The sequence below is a fragment of the Apus apus genome, chromosome 1, assembly GCF_020740795.1.
Source record: "Apus apus isolate bApuApu2 chromosome 1, bApuApu2.pri.cur, whole genome shotgun sequence".
NCBI classification, from domain to species: Eukaryota; Metazoa; Chordata; class Aves; order Apodiformes; family Apodidae; genus Apus; species Apus apus.
The window spans coordinates 203,474,736-203,488,293 of record NC_067282.1 but is presented as its reverse complement, the minus strand read 5'-3'; the positions used below and the strand labels follow the sequence as shown (position 1 = coordinate 203,488,293).

Sequence of the window (13,558 nt, the reverse complement as noted above, 5' to 3'; positions counted from 1 at the left end):
TTGTGGCAGCAAACTGGGACCACATCACCTCTTTCTTAGTTTGCAGGCAAGAAAGGAGGAGTGACAGAAAACAGCCCTATTATCATTCCTCACCATCCCCACCATCTAAGTGAGATTTGCCCAGAAGATGAGAGAAGTCCCAATGGAAACCAGGCTAAAGATCAGCTGCATTTAGCCCAGAAAGGGACCATCACTTGCTCTGTGTTGGTGTAACAGGAAACTGCCTCCAGGCTGTTGGCTGGTTCCACACATATAACTCCAGCAGTGCAAACCCTTCCCTTGCAAGTCTCATGCCCCGGGGGAATCAAGATCAACATTAGGCTGAAGGTGTCAGGAATCTGAAAGTTAAGGTGCAGTTCTAAGCAAGAACCCCTGCATGGCTTCGGTGATTGCTGAGACTAGGAAGACCAACTTGAATTCATCCAGGCAGGAACACTTGCTTTGTTCTTTAGCATCACCAGCGTATATATTGGAGCCAACAAAGTTTTATCCTGTGCTTCTGGTTTCCACATCACACTTATGGGTCTGATTCAGTCCTAAAGAAAAGGTCACCCTGAAGATTCAGGGTGGATTTTTGTCTAGTTGAGGACCATGTTCAAGGGCAAAAGGATGAGCTCTGTGAATGCACCACATTTAAGAAGTGTAATCACTCCCAAATGCCAGGGAGATAGTCAGTGCTAGAAAACTACCCTCTGGTGATTAAGATCTGTCTGTCTTAAGTATTTATATAGACTACTTGTCATATGGCCTAACTCTGAGCTCCTCATATTTGATGGGTTTATCCTCCCTGAGCTCCTCTGAAAAGGTTCCCTCAAATGTTGTTGTTCCCCTTTCATTGATGGAGAAACTGGGAAACAGACATACAGGGACTAAACATAGAAGAATCCACAGGGCAGTAAGGATTTGCCTGCAGGTTTCTTGAATCCAAAGACAAAACAGAGAACATGGGACGTGATAAATCCTGAGGGTGTCATGTCAGACTTTCTATGGAGCTCAGAGATCCTTGCAGGAAGATGGACAAAGCCAATCTTTTGACTTGCCCTTTGATACGACCAGCATGAATAATTCATTTCCAATTTGTTTTTTCTCCTTGTCTGATTTTAGGACAGAGTCTGTGGCTGAGAAAATGCTCACCAACTGGTTCACCTTCCTTCTGTACAAGTTTCTCAAGGTAAGAGGAGCATCATGCCTGGATGAGCAGTTTCTTCTTGGTGACATTTGGTTAGGACAAAGACTTCCCAGTTACAAAGAAAAATGCTTTTTTTGCTTGTTTGTTTGTGGGTTTTTTGGTTGGTTGGTTGGTTTGTTTCTCTAGAGGGAGCTCACTGCTTAATAGGAGAGGGGTTGTTTTCTGATTCATGGAGATCAAAGAGGAACACTTTTTTAGAGAGACAGCCTGTTGGTCTCACTCCTGTGCAGAGGTGGGATCAAAGGTTCAGTGCTGAAATGTGAAGTATTTCAGAGGCTGATGGAGACCTGCATTGAAAACACTCTGTTAAGTAGCAGACTCAGATGTCCATCATGTGGTGACCCACACTTTCAGTGCATAGTGGCTGAAGATCTCCTTCCACCCCAGTTCAGAGGCAATACTGAGGCCCAGTGCCTCCATCTTACCCAGTGCCTCCTCTGCTTTATGGAGACCATAACCAGATCCCTGCTTACTTTAATTTAGGCCTGAGCCCAAGGTCTTCTTAGCATTAGCCTGTCTCCAGCCTGCCCTTTGCATGGCCATGCACCCTCCGAGTACTGAGGGCTGGACACTATACACCATATAAAAGTGACTCCTGTTTCCAGAACCCAACACTGGCTGAGGTTGCTGCTTTGTATCCCAGTGACAGACACCATTAGCTTTGTAGGACACTGGTCAACAAAGGTGTGAAAGGACTTGAGACACCCTTGAGCCCCCCTGTTCCTCCTGGAGGGTGTCCTTGGGGGGTGTGCAATGAAAAATAGTCTTTTGGACTTTGAGACCTGCCACTGGCTCCTGGGTGATGGCAGTTTCTTCTTGGGGACCTACATGGAGCCTCAAGCATGCTAATTACCAAGACACCAAACTCAGAGCCAGTCTTTGTGGAAGGAGTTGGGCTTTGTAACTCTCTCTCTACTCTTAGTTGCTAAATCACAGAATCATAGAATCATTAACGTGGGAAAGGACCTTAAAGATCACCAAGTTCCAACCCCCCTGCCATGAGCAAGGAACCACTAGACCAGGTTGCACAAAACCCTGTCCAACCTGGCCTTAAAAACCTCCAAGGATGGGACATCAACAGCATCCCTGGGCAACCCATTCCAGTTCCTCACCACCCTTAGAGTGAAGAATTTCTTCCTCATATCTAACCTCAATCTTCCCTCTCTGTTTAAAACCATTACCCCTTGTCCTATCACTATCTTCTCTGATGAAAAGCCCCTCCCCAGCTTTCCTGGAGGCCCCTTTCAAGTACTGGAAAGCTGCTATAAGGTCTCCCCAGCCCTTGGTGGCCCTTCTCTGGACCTTTTCCAACAGTTCTATATCTTTCTTGTGCTGAGGGCACCAGAACTGAACACAGCATTCCAGGTGGGGTCTGACCAGAGCAGAGCAGAAGGGCAGAATCACCTCCCTGGCCCTGCTGGCCCCACTTCTTTGGATGCAGCCCAGGATGCAGCTTCTCATCTACTACCACCTCCAAGGATAAATAGAATTATAGAATCATAGAATTTTTTTATGTGGAAAAGATCTTTGAGATCAACAAGTCCAACTGTAAAGCCAGCCCTGCCAAATCCACCACTAAACCATGGCCCTCAGCACCACATCTACATGGCTTTTAAATCCCTCCAGGGATGGTGACTCCAGCACTTCCCTGGGCAGCCTGTTCCAGGACCTGACAACCCTTTAGGTAAAGAAATATTTCCTAATATCTAATCTAAACCTCCCCTGGCACAACAGGAGGGCATTTCTTCATGGATGGTGCATGGGAAAGTTTTGAAGGTCCCTGGAAGGTAATTTCAGTGACTTAAGTATCAGATTCCTGCTTTCAGCTGAAAGAAAAGGATATAAGGAGGTGACTCTCTAAAGCACTGCTTTTATAATAGGTTTTTTTCCCCCCACTCAGCTACTTGTCTTCTTGCCTTAGCCTGAACAGAGGCCTGATAAGGGCAAGAGACAGGCACACAGAGGCAATATGCTGCTGGCAGATAAGCTAATTAAGTGGGAGACAGGTGTAGGAACTGAGAAAGGGGCCACTTTGCTTCAGATTATCAACTTGTTTTTGCTGGGATTTACACCAAAGGAAAATGACCTTGCTCATTGACTTGGGACACGCTGCAAGAGGGAAGGGTGAGGTGGGGAGGAGGAGGGGAAGGCAGGCAATAGAAGGAAGCATAAGGATGGGTGCATGACAATGAATGTGGGAGGGAGGACAGCAAGGGAGTAGAGGCCAGAAGAAGGGTGGGAAGAGGAATACAATGACTGCAAATGATGTGAAGGAGAAACGAAGGAGAGGGGTGCTTTGCTGACCCTGCCTGTGGGCTGTTTATTGCTGCCCTGAGCATCTGGCATCATGGATGCAACCATGCAGATCCAGGGGTACATCTTCCCTGTGTCATGGAGCTGCTCCTGAGCATCCCTATATGCCTCCAGCATGTGAGTGCTCAGGGAGACTGTAGACACTGCTCAGACACTCATGACCAGGCACCAACAGTCCATGTCCCTTTCAGACCTGTCTCCAGGTTCTCCAGGACCCATCATTACATGTTTCAGTGCAAAGCTCTGGCCTGGTGGCAATTATCTGAACAGCTCCTACAAGGCTCTGATACTACCCAGCACTGCCAGGGTGCCTGGACACCTTCATCTCATGATGGAACACTCAGAAGTGCTAGTTAGAAATGGAGGGTCAAGTCTGTACCTGGGCTGTATGGAACAGGCTGATTCCACTGATGCATCTGCCTTGAGTGGCTGAGGATGGCAAGATGTGGCAGTCATTGAGATGCTACACAGGTTGGGTTTTCCCCTCTGCTCCTCTTATTTCACCTCATGGTTTTCTCTCACCCCTGCAGGAGTGTGCTGGTGAACCTCTGTTCTCCCTCTTCTGTGCCATCAAGCAGCAGATGGAAAAGGGTCCCATCGACTCTATCACTGGGGAAGCCCGGTACTCACTGAGTGAGGACAAGCTCATCCGGCAGCAGATTGATTACAAAACACTGGTGAGTGCTCTGAGCAGATGCTATGGGCTTGTCCAGCCTCTTCTAGCAAAAGGGAATTTAGAGAAAGTAGACCAATGATGGGCATGCTGACCCTCTTGGACAATTCTTGCAATCCAGCCAGGTAACCCTGTTGAAGACTGACTAACACACCCCTGACACAGCAAGGTTTGTGGCTCAAGCCTCTGCTAGAAGAGCACGCTTGCAAAGACAGGTGCTTCCAAGTGACTTCCACTCTGCCCTGCTCCATGCCCAGAGCATCTCCAGCTCCCTGAAGGTTTTGCCTGTTCTGTGAAATCATCTGCACTCATTGCAGGGTGGGCTGACAGTCCGAGTCCTTCACCGTTGCTTGGATTAGGTGAGGTCCAGGAGCATTTGGAAGATGACTGTCAACCTTGTGTCATAAATATTTACTCTGTTTTGTCAGACAACATGCTTCCTATTCCCTGGAGTGATGCCCAGCCTTCCAGCACTTCCAAGACCTAAAGTCAAAGGTAGCCCTCTTCCTACAGCAGAAAGGTGAAGTTGGCACTGCAAATTGTCACTACCCTCAGGTCTTCCCCTGTAGGAGTGTGAAATTCATGGTGTGGTTTCTGCTTCTTGGGTCCCTCCAGGGTATCCTCATTCTCCTTTTTCCCATCACCTGCTCCTTTCTCTCTGGTCCCCAGCACCAGTGGCAGAGCTGCCCAGATCCAGCCCAGGCATACAAAAGGCTGGTGGCTTACCAGGGTGGCAGCTTTTGGCCATGTGTTGGTTGTCCCCAATGATGAGCTTGGACAAGTTGGGACAAAGTCTTTGGCCATGGGACACCTGTGATCAGAGGGACACCGAGCTTATGGCATGGCAAGCCCAGAGCCATCCTGACACCCTGTGGTGCTGGATCAGTGCAAAGCCCATGACCTTCTGCTAGTGACAGCAGAAATAGTTTTTATGAGGCTTTGTTGCAAGGAGCTTCTCTAGAATAATCCTCACCAGTAAAATCAATCAATCAACCAATCAATCAATCAATCAATCAATCAACCAATCAGTCTGTTTCTCCAATGAAGATTTTGGTGTCAAAGAATATGTTAGAGTCTCAAATTGGAGGAACATATTAGGTCTTCTCTAGAGCTAATGTATCCATTCTTCTTGAGCAAGGAGAAATAAAAAAAGGCCCTTTAATTCAAGAGTTCAAGGGAAAGGAAATTATTTCCTGGCACTGAGTAATTTGCTTCAAAACACAATTGTCTGCATGGTGAAAGATACACGTTGCAAGTGTCCAGCCTTAGCTTCTACATGGATTACATCCTTTTCCCACTTGAATAAAGAGCATCAATTAAAGAGCTTTAGATATTGCTTCTTGTTGTAACTGTTTGTGAGCCTTCACTTTTTCCTGGACACACCAAATTCACTGAGTCTCTGCAGGAAGAAAAACACTTTCAAAGTCTTCAGTGATCTTTGCAATTTCTTTATTTCCCATGTCTTTGTTCTCAAAAGACCCCAAGCCCAAATTTTAGGATGATCAGAAGATGCTCTGGTTACTTTATTTGCACCTTCAACTCAGGGACATTCATCTCATTTAACTTCAGCTGGCTTTGAAAGCTGTGTCCAGTTAATGTTAGTTCCTTGACTTGTCTTAGATCTTAGCTCAGGTGGGCTGATACTAGAAATGTCTGTTTTCCTTCTGTTAGTACAGACAGTCTAGAGTTGAGCTTTGACAGAATCCATGTCTGATGAGGGGGATGACTTTATTCTTGAATAAACCCATGGTTTTGCATATTAAAAACGTGACTTCCCTATTAAATCAGCAGCAAAGTGCTGATTTTCTCTTATGTGTGGTTGTCTAGCAATTTGGAGGCCTGATCTCACATGGAGAGAGTGAGCAAAAGGAAGAAAAATGCAGACACGGAGTGATCGCTTTCATCGAAGGAAATCCCTCCGATCCTTTTAGGCTTGATATAAAGCAGCCAGCAAAGGGTAGTAATTATACATCAGCCTGAACAAAGCTCTCCTCCATTCACTTTGTGTCGTTTGATGTTAATCAGCTCTGCTTCTTACATCTCAAGAGCAGACAAATATATCCCGATAGGAATCTCAGCAGATTTACAGAGATCAGCTTCAGCGAAGGAGATTAAGAAGCAGCAGAATTTGAGTAGGATTGTTCTTCCTTTCTCTTTGTTTCTGTTTTATTTTCTTCTTCCCCTACCTTCCTTAGGCAGTCTGTCATCTTTTATTAAAAATATATAGTAATGAAATAAAGCAAGAACTAATTCTGTATTTGTAACATAGGAATTCCCTGAATGTTTCCTGCTTTCTACCATTGTTTCATGAGTGCTCGTTGGCTGCTTGATTGAGTTAAATCACAATTCCAGCAGCGTGGCACATGGAAACAGGTAGTTTCATGTCATTTTCCCCAGGAAGACAAGGCTTCTTTTAGAAGGCATTTATTCTTTAGCTTTCATTAATCATGATCAAATATTGGCCGTCATGGTTTCAAATATGGTTTGAGTGAAAAGCAGATCCAAAGAAACTGACTTACCCAGGAAGAAAAAAAAAGAAGACAGAGCACTGTAATTACTGATTTCACAATATACACCTCATTTACTGAATTTAGATTGTTCCAGTTTGATTTCCTTCCAGACCAGATAGCTCCAATTTGCTGTCTGCCAGGTCCTACAGTTCTCCAAAGAAGCAGCCTCAAAGTCCCAGGGTCTTTGCAATCTGTGTTTACAAGGGATTTTTCCCTTGTGCAGTAGAAAACGAAGCTGGTTACAGATGTGATTTGCTAGAATAAATGTGCTGCAACTGAACAGTAGGTTTTCTCCCAAGCCACATACCTCAGAGAAACAGCCTCTTGTGTTATTGTCTTTGCTAGCAGTCAGTGCTCAGCACCTCTGGTCTTCAGTGTTACTAAAAACCCAGCGAGATTTTTCCATCTATGGGAGAGAGGAAGATCTCATCCCTGCTGACTGCCACCTGCCTTTGCCAGAATCCATGGTTTTTCAGACAGTCACCAAACCAGAGTCCAGATGCAAAACCCTGATCCCTACTGCCACTGCTCTGCTGGCACTGGGAGATGAAAGAGCATTGATCTCCTGCGTCAGCTTCATTTCATTTGGTACAAATGATGCAGGGGAGCAAAGACCTCAATGTGTGTCACGAGCTTTGGCCAATGAGTGCTTGGGGGTTGTAGGTAGGAGCTGTCCAGTACAGCTTGAGCAGGAACATGTTCTGCATGGTCCCTGCACATCTCAGCAGCTCCAGAGCTAAGAGTCTCATGGAATCAACTCTCCTGACAACATATTCCAGATGGTTAAAGATGCTTTGAGCTGCCTTCGGTTAAGGCTTTTCAGGGAATTTTGGTGGCAGGGATCGAGCCACTACTAAGTTATAAAGGGTCTCCTATGCTTGGCCTCTTTTGGGGTCTTTCTCCTCCTCACTCCCTGCCAAGCCTAGCAGTGTGCTGGTCACCTTGGACCTTCCTTAGCCTTATCTAGGAGGGAGAGAAAGGTGTCTGTCCCTGGGATAGAAACAGTAGCAATGTCTTGGTCTCAGGACAGGCCACTCAAATGCTGCAGAGAACTCAGAGCCAGGGTCCTCGGATGAGTAATCACAACATGTGCCTTTATTATTTAAACTCCACAAATCTATAGTGGAGAGCAGGGTTTAGCTGTGCTAAGCATTGCATGTATGTACCCACTTAGAGACAGGTCATGGCTGGAGGGGCTGGTACACAAAAAAAGCCCAAGGATGTAGAAAAAGGTCAATAAACACAAATCCAGTGACATGACGTGCCTCAAGGTCACACACAGTTATTGGGAGAACAGGGCTCAGACATTGGTACTTTGCTCACTCCCAGGTCCATACCTCTCCAGTTAGACCCCACAACTGGCACTGTCCTTAGGCTATGCTGACACAGACCTCAACATATGACAAAACAATGGTGACAAGTGCTGGTGTTCTCTCAGTGGCAAATCATTCAGCATATCCTTGAGTGACCCTGAAATCTCCTCTCCCCTTCATCCACCTTGCTAGCTCTTCCCCACGGGGCTCAAAGGCAGGTAGTGGGTGAATGCATTCAGCAATCAACATCCCAAAGCTTCCCTCAGTGTGACTGATCATGCAGGAGTACAACACAAACCATCTCAGGGGTCTCTTCCCCACAGCTTGACATCAAAGACTGTATTGACATAGGTAGGTAGCACTGCAGGAGCAATGGGATTCATTCTGTGTCTTACATTGGTTGTTTGGAGGACAACCCTGGGTGAAGCACAAGACAAACCTTACTCTTCCAGTGAGACCAGAGCATCTGAACTCTGCTAGATGGATAAAGCCAATGCTCTTATTTTTCATCCTGGTCACCTCCTGCTACAGACAATCTATATAAAGCTAAGCAGAGAACAGAAGAAACCCTTGGGAAGATTCCCAAGGAAGTGGTAGGAATCTCTCAATTGCAAACACCTTCTTATGACTAGATGCTTCAGGCTGTTGGAGCAGAGCTTTTCAATCTGTGATGTAAGGATGGCTTCTATAGGGCCCATGACAATCTCCAAAGAAGAGCCATTCCATGTGTGCAATACACAGGTGCTGTCTGTGAAATTCCTGAAGTCTTTGTACTGAGAAATTAACTTTTCTGTGTGTTCCACAAGCAAACAGTTGGAAAACATCAACTGAGTGTAGGTGTGAAGCAAGCCTGGGGCATGTATGTCAAAGCCACTATGCCCTGGGAAGGGTGCTGGTTTGTCTAAACATTGCTTGAATTCCCTAAAATGTTGCAAGGAGCCTCTTGACTGTCACTGAAATGAACACACTGGAGTTCAGGGGTTTAAAGGTACTATTACCTGCCTCCATCTAGGCTTGAGAACACTAAGACACCTCTATCTGCACAACCCTTGGAAACATTGTCTTCCTTCCTCCTGCTTCCAACTAAGCTGGAAAAGAGGAGAGCAAGGACTACTGTAGTCAGGGCACGAATGATGGCAGCTCACACAGAAAGAGTCTTTCTGCCAAGTTCCAAAGTTGGAACCCTGTGAAATTCAGGAACAACCAAATGATAAGAGCAAACCACCTTTGTCAGCTTCCACCCGGACAATGGTCTACATTGTATGACAGGTACTGGTGTGGTGGGCACTGACCAGCACCTGCAGGAGATGTTGGCCCTTCTGAACCAGCCTCTAGATGCCTAGCAGGGTAGCCTAGATTATTCTAAAGATCACAAAGTGCCTTCATGTGGGGAACTGACCTCCAGATGCCTGCATTGCAGCTGATTCACACCACACTTCACCTCAGCTGAGCTCAGATCATAGAGACCTTGATCTGCAGAACCATGTGTGATCCCCATAACACTTCAAAAATCTGTCCTAACCTGCTGCCACTGCTTCATTTCCCTACAGATGTGCCATGGGAGGGGAACAACTAATAGGCTCAACACTGGATGCATTTTAACAGTGCTTTTTATGTGTAGTTCTCTGTGATCCTTCGAGATGAAAGATGCCACAGAACTGTAAATCTGTGCCGTTGTTATTATTATCTGAATGGATGTTTCTTCAATACTCCTGGAAGTAACATATAAATAATAGCATTATGATCTAATCAATATCTTGTATTTACATCTCCCCTTTCATCCAGAAAGATCACAGAGCTCTTTGTAAGCAATATCTTGACAAGCCCCTCTCAGTTGAGCATAACAACACCAAAGGGACCCTGGTGAGCCAATATATACTTTTACTGATATGGTTTCACCCAGTTTCAAGCCACTGCATCTTAGTAAATTCAGATGGAAAGTGATGAAGAGTCCAGTACCTATTGCACGCTATAGCAGGGAATTTACAGTCAAGGTGGAATTTGTCTAAGGCACCAAAAGTAACATGTCTGCTCTTGTAAAAGTGGCACAAGAACATTTAATGATCATATATAGCCAGGAGCATTACTGAACACTCCTGCCAAGTGCAAAGGTGTGCTAAGTTTATACAATTTTATAGACTTCACACTCCTGTAACCAGAAGAGAGAGGAATGTTTGACACATACCTGGCCTAGAATTAGCGGGCAGATTGCTGTTAAACGCTGCGTATGTGATCAAGGCATCCTCACCACCCCATATGCTTTGCATTTAGTCTTGGACAGGGTCTTTGGAGAAAAACATATTGTCCTTCTGAGAAATGGAGAGGCCTCTCTATTTGGGTCAATGTTCTTGTTCCATATGTGAAAACAAAAGTTTTTGTTGCCTTTCTTTCTTTCTTTCTTTCTTTCTTTCTTTCTTTCTTTCTTTCTTTCTTTCTTTCTTTCTTTCTTTCTTTCTTTCTTTCTTTCTTTCTTTCTTTCTTTCTTTCTTTCTTTCTTTCTTTCTTTCTTTCTTCCTTTCTTCCTTTCTTCCTTTCTTCCTTCCTTCCTTCCTTCCTTCCTTCCTTCCTTCCTTCCTTCCTTCCTTCCTTCCTTCCTTCCTTCCTTCCTTCCTTCCTTCCTTCCTTCCTTCCTTCCTTCCTTCCTTCCTTCCTTCCTTCCTTCCTTCCTTCCTTCCTTCCTTCCTTCCTTCCTTCCTTCCTTCCTTCCTTCCTTCCTTCCTTCCTTCCTTCCTTCCTTCCTTCCTTCCTTCCTTCCTTCCTTCCTTCCTTCCTTCCTTCCTTCCTTCCTTCCTTCCTTCCTTCCTTCCTTCCTTCCTTCCTTCCTTCCCCCTGCATTTCAAATTAATGTAAATTTTCTGAAAAGGGTCTTATTCTGTCCTATGGCTGTGCAAAAGATGGACAAACTTTGAAGGTTGAAAAGAACTTTTACTTGAGTTGTCAAAATCAAGTGGCAACACAAGGAGACTACTACTGAGTTAGGTCACCTTGCCAGCTCTCTAGGGAGCATGGAATGGGTCAGAGGTTAAGAAAAGCTCTTGAGAACCTTTTGGATATCAGTTCAGCTCCAACTAGGGTCAGGTCTGATTGCATTTTTAATGGTTTCTATGAAAGGAGTGTGTCAATGACCATCATTTGGTATAATTTGGTAAATGCCATTTTTACTGAAAGCAGCAGAACCTGGGTTCATCGGGGCTTTATGTTATTAAGTAAAATGAAGATGTCAAGGAGATGAGACTCAAATCCAAGGGGCTGTTCCAACAGATACAGTAGTTTCATCTCGCAGAGACAAATGGCATGAGATACAAGTTCAGGAAAACCTTCACATCAGCCCCAATTAACTGGCTGCAACAACTGGGAGCCCCACAGGAGTAAACTGAGAGCGAAATCCTGAGTTACCTTTAATTTACTGGGCACAGACAGTGGTGAGGGGATGGATGCAACCCCCTGTGTGAAGCCAGACCTCTGTACAAGGAGGGAATACTCTTGGCACATGTTTTTCCCCTTATTGCACTCCAGAACCCTCGGCTTGTAGGACAGAGGGGTCTGCAAGAAGGTGGCTGTGTAAAGCTGGCCACAGGGTTCCTGTGCTGTAGTGAACTGCACAGAGGGTCTCACTGCATCTCTCTCAGGTCCTGAGCTGCGTGAACCCCGACAACGTGAACAGCCCCGAGATCCCAGTGAAGATCCTGAACTGTGACACCATCACCCAGGTCAAGGAGAAAATCCTCGATGCCATCTTCAAGAACGTGCCCTGCTCACACCGGCCCAAAGCTGCTGATATGGACTTGGGTATGTGAGTGCACAAGGGGCCCTGATTGCCCTGGAGAAGGGGGGAGAGGGGAGATGGGAGAGCCCCAGATGCAATCTAGACACTGTTTGTTGGGGCAGGTGCCTGGTCTCCAGGCTGGGTGTACCCTTGGTGCTTGTGCAAGGCAGAGCAGCAGGAAAGATCAGAGGGCAGGAAAGAGTGATGAAATTGATGCATATCCATACCCTCCTGGCTTCTGAAATCTTTGGCCTGGAGGAATGAAAAAGACCAGTAGCCATCCTGCTTTTCTGCCCACAGAATTCAACTTGAACAAGGGAATGGAAAAGGCATGACTGGGACTGTTCTCACTGTCCTACCAAAGAATCCTGGAAAAAGAGCACCAAGTGTCCAGGGTGGTGTTTTCAGCAGTGTTCAGACTCCAGAGATTTATTCCTAGCTCTTCTCTGAATACTGAGGCTTTGGATTACATGTATCTTTGATAGTCACAGACCAAGCAGTGTTTATTACTCACTGTGTGGGCACTGGAAAGGGGGTGAAGCATCCTCTGTTCAGTGGGCTGCATCCATCTAACCCCTGCCAGCACCCCACCACCAACAGCAGGGTTGGGAGCTGCTGCTCTGAGGTTTCTTTTCTGCAGAAGCCTAAGAAGTCATAAGAAACCATTAGTTCCTCTGTTGATGTGATAATATTTGTGGGTTGTTTTTTTTTTTCCTCTCAGTGGTTTGCTCCTTTGTGCTTTGCTGTGCTTGGAGAGCAAACCTTTACCAGCTTCACTTGCATTTCTAGGAAGTTGTGCTTTTGATCTGTGGGGAACACAGGGAGCTGTACAGCCCAGGGCTGAGACTAAAATATATATTTCTGCCCAAAATCTGGAGGAAGGATGCTGGGAGGAGTGATATGTCTGAAGTTGGGGTCAAGAGGCAGATATACCTGGAGGCTACTGAGAAAGAGTGTAGAAAAATATGCTTGGGGCATTGCTGAGGTGTCTCATAGGGAGCTGGGGACTGTATTGTGGCTTTATCTGCCAGAATTTGCCCTCAGTGACCTTCAGAGAAAACCTCTTGAGCAAAAAATTATGGAATCTATAAAACCCAGAAGAGTGGAAAAGCAACCAAAAGCAGAAGGAATGGACTTACACCGAGAAATAAATCACAGCAATAATGGAGGCAAGAATGAGAGGTTAGGTGTTAAAGAATCTATATGTGTATGCATATATGTAGGGGAGGAGAAGATTAGTTAGAATAACAAAACATGCTGCTAAGACCAGCAGCAATAAAGAACAGAACATATGCATCATCCAGAAAGGTCCCAAGATTATTTTGGAGCTGCTGTGAGCCAGCAGAGGAGTGGTGAGTGCTAGGGTGAGCATGAGGACAGATAGTGCCAGGGCACTGTAAACCAGAGGAGTGGGGTTTCCAGGCAGATCTCTTGACATCTCTGATGATGGATGGTGGCCATAGAGCCACCTGTGTTCAGATCTCAGGCTGGATATGAGAGGAAAGTGGTTTGTTCTGCTGTGGGGATGAATGATCTATCAGTCCTGGGAGGCAGGAATGTTACCTGTGTGTTGCAATTACAAAGGATAAATTTGGCTTGGCAGATTTTATTGTAGCTTTGGCAACTGACAGATACAGAAGTGTGTGTACAAGGGGTCCCAGCTGGAGCCTGACAGTTTTGCATCCGGGACCGTTGCTGTTTCAAGCAGTATCAACCTGTGGAGTGGTCCTGAGGACCAGTAAGTTCCAGGAAGTATTTATGAGGGTGTGCTTCCCCCAGAGGTCACACTTATCC

The 13,558-nt window shown here is 45.8% G+C and overlaps 1 protein-coding gene across 3 annotated transcripts in view; it reads left to right on the top strand.

Annotated features, from left to right (window-relative positions):
* The window catches only part of PLXNA4 (plexin A4), a 477,499-nt gene that overhangs the window by 424,566 nt on the left and 39,375 nt on the right, over nucleotides 1-13,558 (top strand). For all 3 annotated transcript variants that reach the window (XM_051626583.1, XM_051626591.1, XM_051626600.1), the window contains exons 23-25: nucleotides 1,105-1,171; nucleotides 4,033-4,179; nucleotides 11,628-11,787. In XM_051626583.1, the coding sequence (XP_051482543.1) occupies nucleotides 1,105-1,171; nucleotides 4,033-4,179; nucleotides 11,628-11,787 (374 nt within the window). The remainder of the gene's footprint in view (nucleotides 1-1,104; nucleotides 1,172-4,032; nucleotides 4,180-11,627; nucleotides 11,788-13,558) is intronic.